At 35.0% G+C, this 13,830-nt stretch overlaps 1 protein-coding gene across 6 annotated transcripts in view; it reads left to right on the top strand.

The window, feature by feature from the left end:
• The window catches only part of Mid1 (midline 1), a 346,699-nt gene that overhangs the window by 294,275 nt on the left and 38,594 nt on the right, over positions 1-13,830 (top strand). For all 6 annotated transcript variants that reach the window (XM_063242905.1, XM_063242907.1, XM_003462901.5 and 3 more), the window contains exon 4: positions 6,557-6,664. In XM_063242905.1, coding sequence (XP_063098975.1) covers positions 6,557-6,664 — 108 coding nt within the window. The remainder of the gene's footprint in view (positions 1-6,556; positions 6,665-13,830) is intronic.

Genomic DNA, 13,830 nt, shown 5'->3' with positions numbered 1-13,830 from the left:
AAGCTTTATAATCTTAGAAACCTCAAGAAAATGGAATTTTCTTGAGGTTCCTAATAGCTCTTTTCTTTTATTCTCATACCAAATATGTAACAAAATTCTATCTTGATCAATACATTGTAATGATCTCTTCTGGGCCAACTTATATCCCACCACAGTGCTGCACTAAGGGCCAGATTTCATACAGCTTTTATTTACAGTATCCTGATTATTACTTCCCACCATGAGTACATTAGGAAGGATTCTATGTTTAGTTCAGAAAACTTAATAAAAATGTTAAATATCATAGAGTGATGATATAGTTCAGCGGTGGAGCACTTGCCTTGCATGCATGAATCCTTGGATTTGATCCCTAGCATTGTTAAAAGTTACATATTAAACTAACCCTCCGATCTTCAAATTAAACATTAAAAATATTGTCCTGTACTCTAGTTTCTTCTCCAAAGACAGGTACCCTGTGAACTTGGCTATTGTCTCTTTCATCCACTTGAGAAGGTCCACAAGTATTTGACTTTGGTGTGAGAGAGTTTCAGAATGAACATTATATTTAAACATATTAGATGAATTACAGTAATACTGTCTGCTCTTACTCAATTCTCCTTGGCTCAATTTTATATACAAATTGAAGTATTAGAATCTCTTTCATTGCTCTTTCTGGCAGCTCTGTCTAATTTCTGCCCCAGGGTCTGGAATGTTCATCACAGCTGCCTTTGGCAATAAAACCCAAAGCGCCCTCAGATCCTCATATTTCTCTGTGCACCTGGTCAGCAGTGCACAGCGGGGCACAGAGCCCATGTGTAGACAGCCTTTCCTTGTACCCTCATCTTACGAGCTTAAGTATCAGCTTCTCCACAGCTCAGTTGTATTTCAGTTGCTCCAGCCCCGGCCTGAATGGAATTAATTCCTCTAGTTTTCTTTTTGAGTAAGATGAAGTGGTAGTGCCATGTTGTTTACTACCACAAAGGCAATTGAATTTGGAGGCAGAGTCGAATTGACATACTTTTAGCAATAGAGACAAGTACCTTTGGGTCCAAACGCTAGCAATAGCATCAACATAGCCTCATCTATGAGTAAGTTTCCACCTTCTTCAAGGTCATCTCATTTTAAATTACTGTGGAATGACTCAGCTTTGGCTTTTAACCATGAACACTGATTCTTCTGAATTCTGTAAAGTAGATAGTTGTTCTTTAAGCTCCTGGCTTCTGCGGTAGTGGTTTCAATATCAAGGTTCAGTTTTAAAGGAAAAGGGCCGAGATTTCATAGGACAGTTTGAAGACTGCACTCTTTCGGGCCAGTGTGGTAGAGGGCTCCTGAGTTGGATAACCCTAAAGGTCACCATTCTTCTGGAATTCCAAGTGAATTGTGCAATGCAGCAGCACATTTTCCTCAACACTCTGAGCTAAAATTTCCTGTCTCCAACACATTGGGCTTATCCTGTCCCAAACTGACTTCCGCATTTCCATCAGTGTACAAACAGGAAGCAATCCATCAAGTCTGCCTGTCCTTTCGCAGGAAGAACTAGAAGGTTTTATTCTGAACATTTCTAGATATAACTAATTTCAATAATGCATTGCACAGTGAGAAAAATGAAGATTTCTGAAATGTATATTAGTTCAGCTTTGCCTCTGAGAACTGGCCAAGTATTTCTCCCTTGCTGATGCTCATTTCAAAGAGTTCCATAAAATATTTCTAAATATTTTAAGACCACATGTGTCTGAACTCTAATGATGTTTATACTCTCTACTGAACATCTCATTTTGCACTTGAATATGAGTCAAAAAATAGGTTTTTAGAAATAATACTTAGAAACCATTTACAGACTGTTAAAGTACATTTCACAGACACATAGTCCAATTTTAGTATGTGTATGTAATTAAATCCCTTTTAATATTTATAGATATTTGAAAAAAATGTGTCCTCTTTACCCCACCCCTTCCCTGAAATCGCATAATACTATTACACCATGAAACATAGCATGAATACTTTTTGCTGTGCACTGCTAACCAAATGTTCTAGAGAAAACAGTGAACTGATTTACTTTATCATTAACTCATCTGGGGAATGATTATGTGTAGCTGCATTTCTGGAAAGAAGGTAAACTGTGCATTCAATAGCAGTTTACATGGACCTGTAACTGATTATTGGTGTCTGATAGGAGCATTAACACAGTAGAACAACCTTGATGCTGACCTTGATCTAAGGTGTAGAAGTGCCAGGCAGGAGTGTTTACATTCTGCATTCACTGCATTGTTAAGCTTTCTGATTCCAATCAGACCATACAGGATCAGAAGGTCATAGTCTGAGAAGCAGCAAAATTACCCTCAGAATAGGAGAAAGTGGGCCAGCAACTCCCTATGGGCAAGAATCTTGTTCAGTGTTCTACTTCTGTACTTTCCTTTCCCATTCTGCTGTCCTTGCTCTCAAAAGACTTACAGAAATTATGGACACACCAGATAGAAGGTGAACACAGGTGATGCGTGCTGTTTGCAGTAGTTATACTCTTATGAAATCACCATGAGCATGGAATTTTTGGATGTAGAAGTATTGCTGCTAGGAAAAATATGGATATGTGTGTGTATAGAGAGACACATATCGAACCAAGATTATAATTTTAAATCCTAAAACCAAAACCAACTCATATTGGTAGATTTCATTTTCTTTTATTTTACAAAAGAGCAAAAGGCAATTAGAAGTGAGTAGCCTAAGACCTCTCTACTAAGAGGTATCAGAGTTGGGACTCTAGCCCTCCTCAGCTGGTCCCTAAGCAAGAGCCTCCACTGTCATCCTCATTTTGTGGTTATAAGAGTCAAGACACAAGGCGGAGCATCACCTTGATCAACCTCAGCTGGGTGTGCTCAGGGCAATTCACATTGCTCTGTGCACATCAGAGGCAAAAAGGCCGTAAGTATTTACTTAAGGGTTACACATAAATATTTTAAAACTTTTTACCAAGTAGAAGAATTTCTACATAAATAATGAGGGCAGATTGAATGCAATTTTGAATGACTTAGCCAGGGTTAGGAGATCCTGAAAATAGTCTTTCTACATCTTATGGCTGGTTCCCTTCTATCACTCAAAGAACTTGTCAGAGAGTTCTTGTTTGACGACCAATAAAAACCAGCCCACTCTCAGCTGTTTGATCATGTTATATAACTGTAGCTTTCTTATATGACCATCATGAACTGAAGTTTTTGTTTACTTTTTCCTCCCGTTTCTTATATGAAAACTGTGTGATAAAGGAGACTTTATCTGTCTTGTAACTCACTGTATGCTGTATGATACACTAGTGGAACCTAGTAGCTATTGTTCAATTAAGGAATGAATGAACAACTGAGTACAGCATTGTAAAAGTAAGAGTTGCAAGTATTTTTTAAAAGTAGGATGCAATCTGGAATTTTTAAGAGTAGCTAAGACTCAATATGACATTGGTTATGGCACTCATAGCCTCAGATAATGACTTAACACCTATAAAAGAGGTGATGATAAATTCTTAATTTGGAAAGAATTGAAATTTTACCAACCTTTCAAGGAATTGGAAGTATGTTGCAACGAAATGAAGCTAATTCTAAAGAATGGTGTAAACACTGAGAAGACGAGGATGCAATTCAAGAGGAAAAAGAAAGCTATGTATAGTGAAGGTTGAGCACATAGGCAAGGCCAAAAGGGAGACTCTCAAAAATGATGAGTCTCTCAGGTACAGGGGCTGATGTGATATTTGTTTATCCATATGCTTGAAAACTGTAGCAGTGAGAAGGCTGGTGTGGCTGAAGGGCACAATGTTAAGCTATATTTTGTTCTGAGAGGTGAAGGACTTTAAAGAACCAGGCTCCCAGAAGTGGGCTACAATATCTCCTAACATTGGGCATCGTCCCTAATCTGCACTGCTCTCTTGCCTTTAGTTTAGGGGCTAAAAATAGTCTGATTACACAAAAATGGAAGTGTAGGTTGAGGTAAGAAGGTTTGGAGATTATTCCCTGCATCTTTAGGTGGGCCCTACTCAGAGCACTTGTCAGCCACAGTGATTTCTGAATAAAAAATGTGAATCCAACATGAAAGCTAATGTTTGAGGACTAGAAACACCTGAACATATATATTTCAAATTACCCATAACTTGCTATATTTGAACTAATGACTCACATAAGAAATGAAGTCCAATAAAACCATTAACTCTTTTTAAGTGACATAAATAGCAATATTGTAGTACAGTAATTTCAGAAATACAGAATAATATTCAACTTATTTTATTGGACCTTTGGAAATATAAGAATGCTAGAATTAACAAAAATTTGGAACTTCATCAAAGTAGAGAAAGACTCAACTTTCCTGGTTTTAAAGAGAAGTTCAGTCCATATTCTTTAAAAGATCTAGGGAAAATACTTGGCCTAAAATGAATGTATCATGTTCCCAAATTTCTGGGAATTTACAATTTTGAGGTGATGGTGATTGTGGTATCAGATTTCTCAGAACATATTTGGCTCAACAAAGTGGATTTCAGTTTACTATTTTGGTGAAGCTACCTATCCATCCTAAAATTCAAACAGACAAAATTTAGGCTAAATTAAATCTCATTTACAATGATGACTTGGATACCTTATGGACATGAGTAACTCAAATTCAACAATTTTGAGAATAAAATGGATCCCATTAAGGGGAAAGATCAGGGTAAGGGGAATTCTGGTTATAATAACCAAATAGAATTCTTGCTGAAGCCAGGCCAAAGGTGATTAGACATCACTTGGGATGAGGTAAGAGATGAAGTTCAGATATTAAGGTGACCAGAAATGGAGGGTGAAAGGTTCCTGATAAACCAACTTAGCAAGTTGCTCATTAATTTTATTAAAAAATGCACAGATGGGCCTAGGAGAAAAGCCTGACTAAAGTTTGTTCAAGGAAAGAATCTGAGTCCATGTTACATTCCAGAAATTTCACTTCCTCCGTCATAATATGCTCATGTCATCGATATGATTCCTTCCTTTTACAACTCAGTTATGGTCAGTTATTAAATTCACCTTGAAGTCTAAAGGAAAGATAAGTAATTTATTGAGAGTAAATTTCAATTAAAGATTTCAATATAAAGCTGAATTTTACCTCAAAAGAACTAGAAATAAAGACATAAACGTAAGACAAAGTGAGCTCAGTAGTTATCTTCCTTGAGACTTTAGCCCGTCCCACATTCTGCATTTGCCAATCAATGCATTAAAAGCTTTTTTGTTAACTGAATAAACATTCAGAAAATACCTCTGCATGCTGATATAATGTAGGATATGATGCCATGCTTTACTACAAATGGCTGGTGACTATCACTTTCTCAATAATATGTCACAAATAGTCCATATATTGTATTTGGTGATGAAAGAAACAAAATTCAAGGGATCCTGGGTATCTGGAATCAGCACATGGTTTCTCTGAGTCACGATCAGTGGATTTTTTGCTCATGACCCCATTTCCAGTTTATCTCATTCATAAAGCATGAAATTACTCCAGTTAAAGCCTCCCAAATCAAAAGGTCTCTCAACTGGGTTTTGTCTCCCTCCAGAGATATGCTTGAATAATCAGTGCATTATCCTTCTTCTTAACATTACAACTTCAGCAGTTGTGCTAAAATAATAACATGCATATATGATGTCTACATATCCTACAGCTGTGATTTCTGGGTTTCCCTTTGTGAATAACATTTGAGAATTGTCATGAGGCAGGAAAAATACAATGTACAGAGTATATTCCAAGCCCAGTTGCCCAGAATAAGCTAACTGTAACTTGCCTTTATATATGAGTCTGAAAGTTTGCAAATATAATCCATTCTGTCACGATCCACCTTTTCACAAGAAAGAGATGCTTTCATTGTAGAACCTTGATCTTGAAGTATACCTGGAGTAAAATGTAAAACTATATCAGAAGACTAATAAGATATCAAACCATCCTTTTTGTAATTTTTTATGTTTTTATAGGGATTAAATACAAATTTTATATCCGTAATTAAATGTTAAATAACTATGATGTGAGTTTTGCACATTTCTTTTGGAAAATTTCTCCAAAAGTTATTGATGGTAGTCTGTCTTCCATAAAACAATAAGTATATATATATATATTTTTTTTTTAATTTTTTATGTATACTTTTTTTTTTTTTTTTTTTGGTATTGGGGATCAAACTCACGACCTTGCACTTGCCAGGAAGGCGTTTATGCTGCTGAGCTAAATCCCCGGCCCACTTTTTATGTTTAATAAGACAAATGTGAACACTTTTTTCAAAATATGAAGACAAAAATTACAAATGTGTTTCACTTCATATGTCAATTTCTAACTGGTTGTTAGTAGCTGTGCCCATGTTGTATGTCTGGCTTGACAGAAAAGATTGTTATCATTAAATAATACTTTCCAAAGATACAATATAGGAAGTGGAACTATATATCCTATATTTGCCATTCTTTCACAATAAGAGGAAGAATTAATATTTAAAATATATTTGAGAGGTAATAAAAACATATTACTTGATATTAAAAGAGCATGTAACTGAAAATAAAAGCCAAATTAATGCTTTTCATTTTTTTTCATCCTGCAGGTCAATGCATCACGTCAAGAAGCCAAACTGACAGAGGAGTGTGATCTTCTCATTGAGATCATTCAACAAAGACGACAAATCATTGGAACCAAGATAAAAGAAGGCAAGGTATGACTTCTAGGATAGGAGGTTTTGTGCTCTCTACTGGAAAATGTTCTTTACTGAAAATATGTTCTTTGCTGGCAAAAATACGACATAATTTTAAATTTTACTATTTCACTGGCTTTGTGAATTGCAAGCACCTTTTTTTCCTGCACTTTTTATAATTCCCTCTGAAGTCTTTGTCTTAGTCTATTTCATGTTGAATGCTTGTGTGTTATGATCACTGAATCTATCTCATGTGTCTAATATTTTAGCAATTAGGACAACATTAAATAAATTAGAAATGAACCAGAATTTAAATACTGAAATTATAAAGCACTTCATATGCCCTTGGGAGAATTCATATAGCTATAAATTCATACTAGCAAAAATTCTTATTTTCATGGTATCTTGTACTCCTCTGTGGATGTATTAATAGTGTTTCTTTTCTGTTGCTTGTATGTTTTAATTTTTGTGACTTTGCAACAAGCTGTAATTGTAATTTTAAATACTCTCATATCTTCAAAAGCTTTGGTATCTAAGAATGTGTTGCTTTATTCTGCTAACTTCTGCCTAGTATCTTGGATTTTGGCAAACAAGCTTTAGGTATGGGATTATGGAACAAGTCAATAGTTGGTTTAAGGACTGTGACATACTTTTTCTGATAACTCACAAAACAAGAGCCTGGAAACGCACAGACAAGATCAAATTTCTGAATGCTGATGCTGAGGGCTGTCAGATAGAGTTGTCTGATGGGAGGAAGGAGAGGAGACATAACTTCCATTCTTCACAACTGAAACTCTAAGCTCAATTCCAAAGCAAATAAAGGAATGTAAAATTCCTAGAAGTATTGCCAACAAAGTCAGCAATCCACGTTGCCTTAGAGTTGAAATTACTTTTGTGAGAAAAAAATGAAAAAAAAAAAGAAAGAAGAAAGAAACTATTCAAAAGAAATAGTTTTCAATGGTTCAAAGAGATAAATGAAGGAATAACTTTGATTCTGAAAGAGAAAAATGTGAAAACATGAAAGAAACAAAATAAAAATAGAAAGCAGCAAATGAGTGGTTTTGAAGGTAAATGTAGACACTTATAAAGGAAACAGCTGCAAAAGAAATTTGGAAACTGAGTTTTGGCCTCTGCCTATGAAATTCTGTATGTGCAGGAAGACACAAAACAGTCAGTGACATGAAAGCTGGATAGACAGCCACTGAATTTGAACTTGATGGTGAGAAAAGAAGATACACTTTGTTGAAAGGACTATATCAGCAAATTTTATAAAGATTGAATAATGCCGAGTAACCCCTTCTCTAAGACCATGTATTATATCTAATTATATTTTATCTTCAATAAAATAATAGTTTTTACATTTGGAAACTTTAAAATGTGTTCTTATAAGAGGCCAGGGATATAGCTTGGTGGCATAAGTGCCTGTCTGGCAAGCACAAGACCCTGAGTTCAATTTCTGGTACCAAAAAAAAATGTATTCGTCTAAAAATACATTTTCAAAATAGTTGTATTAAGTTATAAATTTGCCACAATGAAAAATCTATACCTAAGCAGTAAAATGGTATTTGAAGGCAAATTCATAACAATCGTTTTTTTTGGTACCAGGGATCGAACTCATGACCAAGGCAGGTGCTTATACCACTGAGCTAAATCCTGGACACAAATTCATAGCAATATATTCCTTAAAGAAATGAAAAGAAAGTATATTAGAAGTATGACAATAGTTTCTTATAGAAAAATGTAAAACAAAATTTCATAACAAAATAACAGGAGATTAGCAATAGTTGAAATACCACATGTTGTTATCGTTAAAGTAATTCCTCAGGGTACAAGATATGGGTGTAAAATTTCTCCAATGAATATTAGCACAAACTTTCATGAACTAAGAGACACTAACAGTATAGTTGACTTGCTTTTTCCCCTTTCCTTATTGTCCTTTTTACTTTCACCTATCTTTGTTCCTTTCTACTTTTGAACAATCTCTTACCATTTTGCAATATCTATAGTATGCTTTAGAACTCACTCTTTCAATTTCTCATACAAGGGAGACAATATAATGTTTACCCATGTGAGTTTGATTTATTTCATTTATGAACGTGGTCTCTAGTTGCATACATTTACTTATAAAACTCTCAAGTTTATTCTTCTTTATGGCTGAGTAGTACTCCATTGTATAAAATATATCTTTTTATCCATTTCTCAGCTGATGGGCATCTGGGTTTTTTCCAAGAATTATCTGTTGCAAATTGTGCTGCTAATAAACATGGGTACACACATATCACAGCAATTTGATGTTTTCAATTTTTCTAGGAATATACCCAGAAGCAGGATGGCTGGGTCAAATGGAAGTTCCAATCCCAGCTTTTTGAGAAACCTCCACACTGATTTCCAAAGTGATTGTACCAGTCTACACTTTCATTAACAATAGAGAAGTTTTCCTTTTCCCCCACAGCCCCGCCAACATTTGTTACTGGTTAATTTCTTGATGGCAACCATTCTTTCTGAAATGAGATGAAATCTTAGCATTGTTTTCATTTGCATCTCTTGAATGACTGCTGATGTTAACATTTTTCATATATTTATTTTCCATTTGTATTTCTTCATCTAAGTGGTGTGTGCTCATCTCAGATGCCATATTTGGATTAGGTCTTTGAATTTGATTGTGTTTTGGATTTTTTAAAAAATTCTTTATATGTTATAGATAGAAGTCCTTTCTTTGTCTGAGGGACAATTGGTTAAAATGATTTCCCACTCTGTGTGTAAGACAATAGTTTTTAAGTAAAGTTAAAGAAAGCATAAAAAAGTCAATGAAAGAAGAACAAAAATAATAAACAAAGAAGTAAGTGAAAACAAAAAGAAAACACAGAGTCAGCAATGAAGAGCTCATAGCCCAACACTGAAACAATTATGAATGAAAATGAATTTTTCCTTAGCTGTATTTTTTTAAAAAAGAATAAAAACAGTGATACAGAATTTCCAAACAAAATAATAGGATATTAACAATGGTTAATATATTGCATATTGTTATCTTCAAAATAGTTTTTCAGATTACAAGATATGACATAAAAAATGTTCAACTGAATAATGAAAAAATCTTGTTAAAAAAGAAAAACAGAAATATATGTATGACAAAGATACTATGCAATCTCCCAAAATTAAAATATCAGCTATCTGGCCATTACAGAAAAAGCTTTCCAATCCATATTAAGAGAATTCATACTTTTGTAAAAAGTAACTCGTGAGGGCTGGGGATTTAGCTCAGGGGCATAAGCACCTGCCTTGTAAGCAGGCGGTCGTGAGTTTGATCCCTGGCACCGATAAAAAAAAAAAAAAAAAAAAAAAAGTGTAAGAAATTTTTTTTAAAAAAAGTAACTCGTAAAACAAAGCTGTATTCGCCCTAAGTAAGGAGAATGTATGGGGGGGGGGCAGGGGGAAAGGGGGCTAAAAAATCTAGTTTCAAGACAATATAGATTTTTTAAACACAAATATTTACCAATTTTTATAGCAGTAATTTGAATACTTGAGTAAATACGTAGTAGAAAACTTGAATAAGCCAAAAAAAGTAAAAGGCAAAGGATATTTAATTATTAATCGCACATCTCCCACAACTCACATTCCCTAACCACCAAAAATAACACCGGATCCCAGTTAATGAGCTGATAATTTCATTCTTCCATAAACTGTTTCAGAGAATACAAAAGGACTCAATTTATGCAGATTTTATGACCTTGATATCAAATACAGACAACATTTTAACAGAAGATGTGTGCACAGTAAAAGAATAGAAAGAAGTATTTTAGACCAAAAACTAGAACATGAAATCATAAAACAAAGACTGAAACATAAAAAGGAGTGACTATTTCACATTGGAAAAGTGGTCACATGTATGTTTTAAGTATGTGCAGTTTATCATATATTAATTGTATCTTACTAAAGCTGATGATAATACATAAATTATATATTATTCAATGCTAGCCTTCAGAAGTTAAAACAAATGAACCAATCACTATAGTAATATATAGTAGCCTCCACAAATACAAAACTTGGGGAAATTTTATGATTTATACAGAACATGAAGAATTGTGTAACATTTGATAAACTTCCCCTGAACCCCGTGCATTGTTTAGGCATGAGTACATCAATATGCTTAGAAATTCACAACTCTGAGTTGGGAAAAATCTTTCCTTCTGGAGAGATATAAATGAGATCTTGCAGGGCCACCAAAGGCAGTTTGTGCTATAGATATTTTACCTCTTCTTGAAAAATCTGGTTGATACAATGAAAATATTGAGATTGAGTAAAACTGGATGCACAAGACCGTTCATCATATTTTTTTTTTACATTTTTCTGTACATTAAAACTTTTTCACTTTTCAAAAAGCATGTTATTTGCTCAGGGACATTATTTTAGAGGGCAGTTACTAGGAGGCAGATGTTACTTGGGAAAGAGGAGGACCCAGCTCAGCTTTGCTTTGGGTTACTATTTGAGGAAGGCCTAATTGACTCCAAAGCCTGGAAGGCATAGTGACCTGAGTCCCTGTCCAAGGCATTCTGTGTTACTAGCATATTTCCAAGAGGTAAAACATAGCCACCAACAGCCTGGAAATCTGGGGTGCCAGACCAGGAGGGAAAGTGTAGGCCAGGGACTCACTGGGGGGTTTGGTCCCTATGGCCCAGAATGGGGCCAGGCAATCTGAGTGCAGAGTCAGGGGCAGGGACAGTGCAGTCTCTGAGAAGCACTTGGTAATGTGAGGCTAGAGGGAGAATAAGGCACAGTTGTGACCATTAAAGTAAATTTCGTCAGTCTCTTCCCTTGGCCCCTGATCCCGGTAACCAGACAGAAATCTGCTCGCCTCACAGCCTGCAATAGGAGAGGTTGGCAGTGGGTGACAAGTGACATATTAGTACATGCTGTACTTTCTGCTTTCAGACATTGTACACACTCTGAAAAAAAGAGCTCCATGGTCTTTAGAGTTGCACAGAAGGAAGTTTCTGGCCGGGGGACTGCCAAGGAAAGGATTCTCTGTTTTTACTCAGTGTTAGGGTATGTGGGTATGTTTCATGTCACCCTCAAGAGCTGATGGCAAACTCCTGATGACGTGAATCAGTGCACTTGACATTCAGACAAATAGTAGAATACAGTAAGTCTCGAAGTTAAGAATGAGTCCCATTCAGGGAGAAGGTTCATAAGTCAGGTTTGTTTGTTTGAGTGAATCTTATACAACATTTCTTTAAAAGGAGAAGAAAAAAAAACCCCAAAACAGTATAAGGGTACAAGTAATACAGAATTTTAAAAAAAGCAGTAAGAAATCGCTAGTTAATAAATTACATATTGTCATTTTAGAAATAATTTTTCAAGTTACAGGATTAAAGCATACAAAGTGGACATTCGAACAGAGAGACTGCAAACAGTTGTGTTCAATGATCCAACAAAAACTTAGTAATATCGTCATCTTTTTTTTATTTAAAGAGAAAAAAGAAGACATTAAAAAAGCAGTAAAAGGGTACAAGTAATACAGAATTTCAAGAAAAAATATACAGTAAGAAATAAATAGTTAATAGGTTACATAATGTCTTCCTAGAAACAGTTGTCCAAATTATAAAATTAAAGCATATAAAGTAGATATTCATACAGTGATATTGGAGATAGTTCCATTCAATGATCCAACAAAAGCTCAGTAATATAGTTTTCCAACCTACCCACTGAAACATACCTGTGGTTATATCCCTTAGTCCATCTTCCTTTCCTCTCTTTTTTACAATAAAAATTACACTTTCTGGGTTTTATTACTCCCACAGTTCTTATTACTTTTTTTGAAGAGAATACAACCAAATGTGACTAAGCAAAACAGAGTCAGTTAGAACAGAAGGGTGGGCATAGTACATGATGCAAAAATAGAATACCAGGTGATCGAAAGTGGTTACCATTGTGCCTCTTGCTATTTTTAAACTGAGTTGTCTATATCATCAGGTATAATAGAATTGATCAAAACATTACAGAACAAGATGGTCATCTATCTTAACACACCTAAAAACACTTGCAGTTGTATCCTTTAGAGCAGTTTTTTTTCTTCTTTTTTTACAACAACATTTACACATTTTGGGTTTTATTACTCCCATAGTTCTTATTACTTTTTTTGGAAGAGAATAAAACCAAATATGACAAAACAAAGCAGTCAGTCAAAACAAAGGGAAACTTATCCAACTTTTGCAAAATATGCAATATAAGCCATAAAAAAGAAGCACACACATGAAAATGCTGTAAATAATTCTTCTGGACATTCTGGGCTCTGCCTCTGCGCTGTACCATAAGCACAGAGTAGCACAACTGTGACAATGTCTGGTAGTCATGTGAGCTAGTTTCGTGATTTGTTCCATCAATGATCATTCCTCATGCGAGGTTCATTCCCAGCTCTAAAAATTTGCAACTTCAGTGTCCGTCTTTCTGTAGTGAGGGCCACAGCCGGCCAGCAAGAGGGTCCCTTCTCTTCTCTGCTTTCAGTGCACTCCTGTTCTTCAAAATTTAAGAGAGTTAATTTAAGAGATGGATTAAACATCTGAAATTTTTGTAGCCATGAAGAGATACTGAGTCCAGGTCTCATGATCAATTCAGACATTTGTTTTCATTGAGAGGATTCATTGTTCAAGCACAACACTTTTGGGGTTACATACCTATGTTAATATATATTAAAAGCATGTAAAACAAAATAAACTTGCCTTTAAGAGTGTGGAAGTGTAATAATAGCAAGTTAAATGATAACAATAGCCCCTGTCTCCCATTAAAAGGAGGTTATAACAGACAAAACATTCCCATGCTGAGTATAGAACAAATTCCAAAGGTTACTCTGACAATCTTACTTCTTAAAGGAAAAGCTAAAAAGTTTCCCCTGCAGCATTAAGATGTGCCTACATAGAATTCTTTGTGTCACTACATAGTATTTCTTTTAAATATTTGTCCTGTTGGAATTTTTAAAATAATATATTAATTTGTAACTAAGTATAATAAGTACGTATTTTATTCAGTGCTATGTGTCAGCATTTTAAGTGTGATAGCACATAGGACAGTTTTCAGAGTGGAGCTCCAGTCAACTGACCAGAATCACTGCCACTAGGAGTTAGCAAACTTTTGTTATGAAAGGCTGATAAGCCTTCAGACTTTGCCATACAGTCCCTATTGTGGCAATTCAT

Source organism: Cavia porcellus, unplaced genomic scaffold, assembly GCF_034190915.1.
Source record: "Cavia porcellus strain 051 isolate PalLab524CR breed Dunkin Hartley unplaced genomic scaffold, mCavPor4.1 scaffold_33, whole genome shotgun sequence".
Classification (NCBI taxonomy): domain Eukaryota; kingdom Metazoa; phylum Chordata; class Mammalia; order Rodentia; family Caviidae; genus Cavia; species Cavia porcellus.
This window is presented reverse-complemented; position numbering and strand designations above follow the sequence as displayed.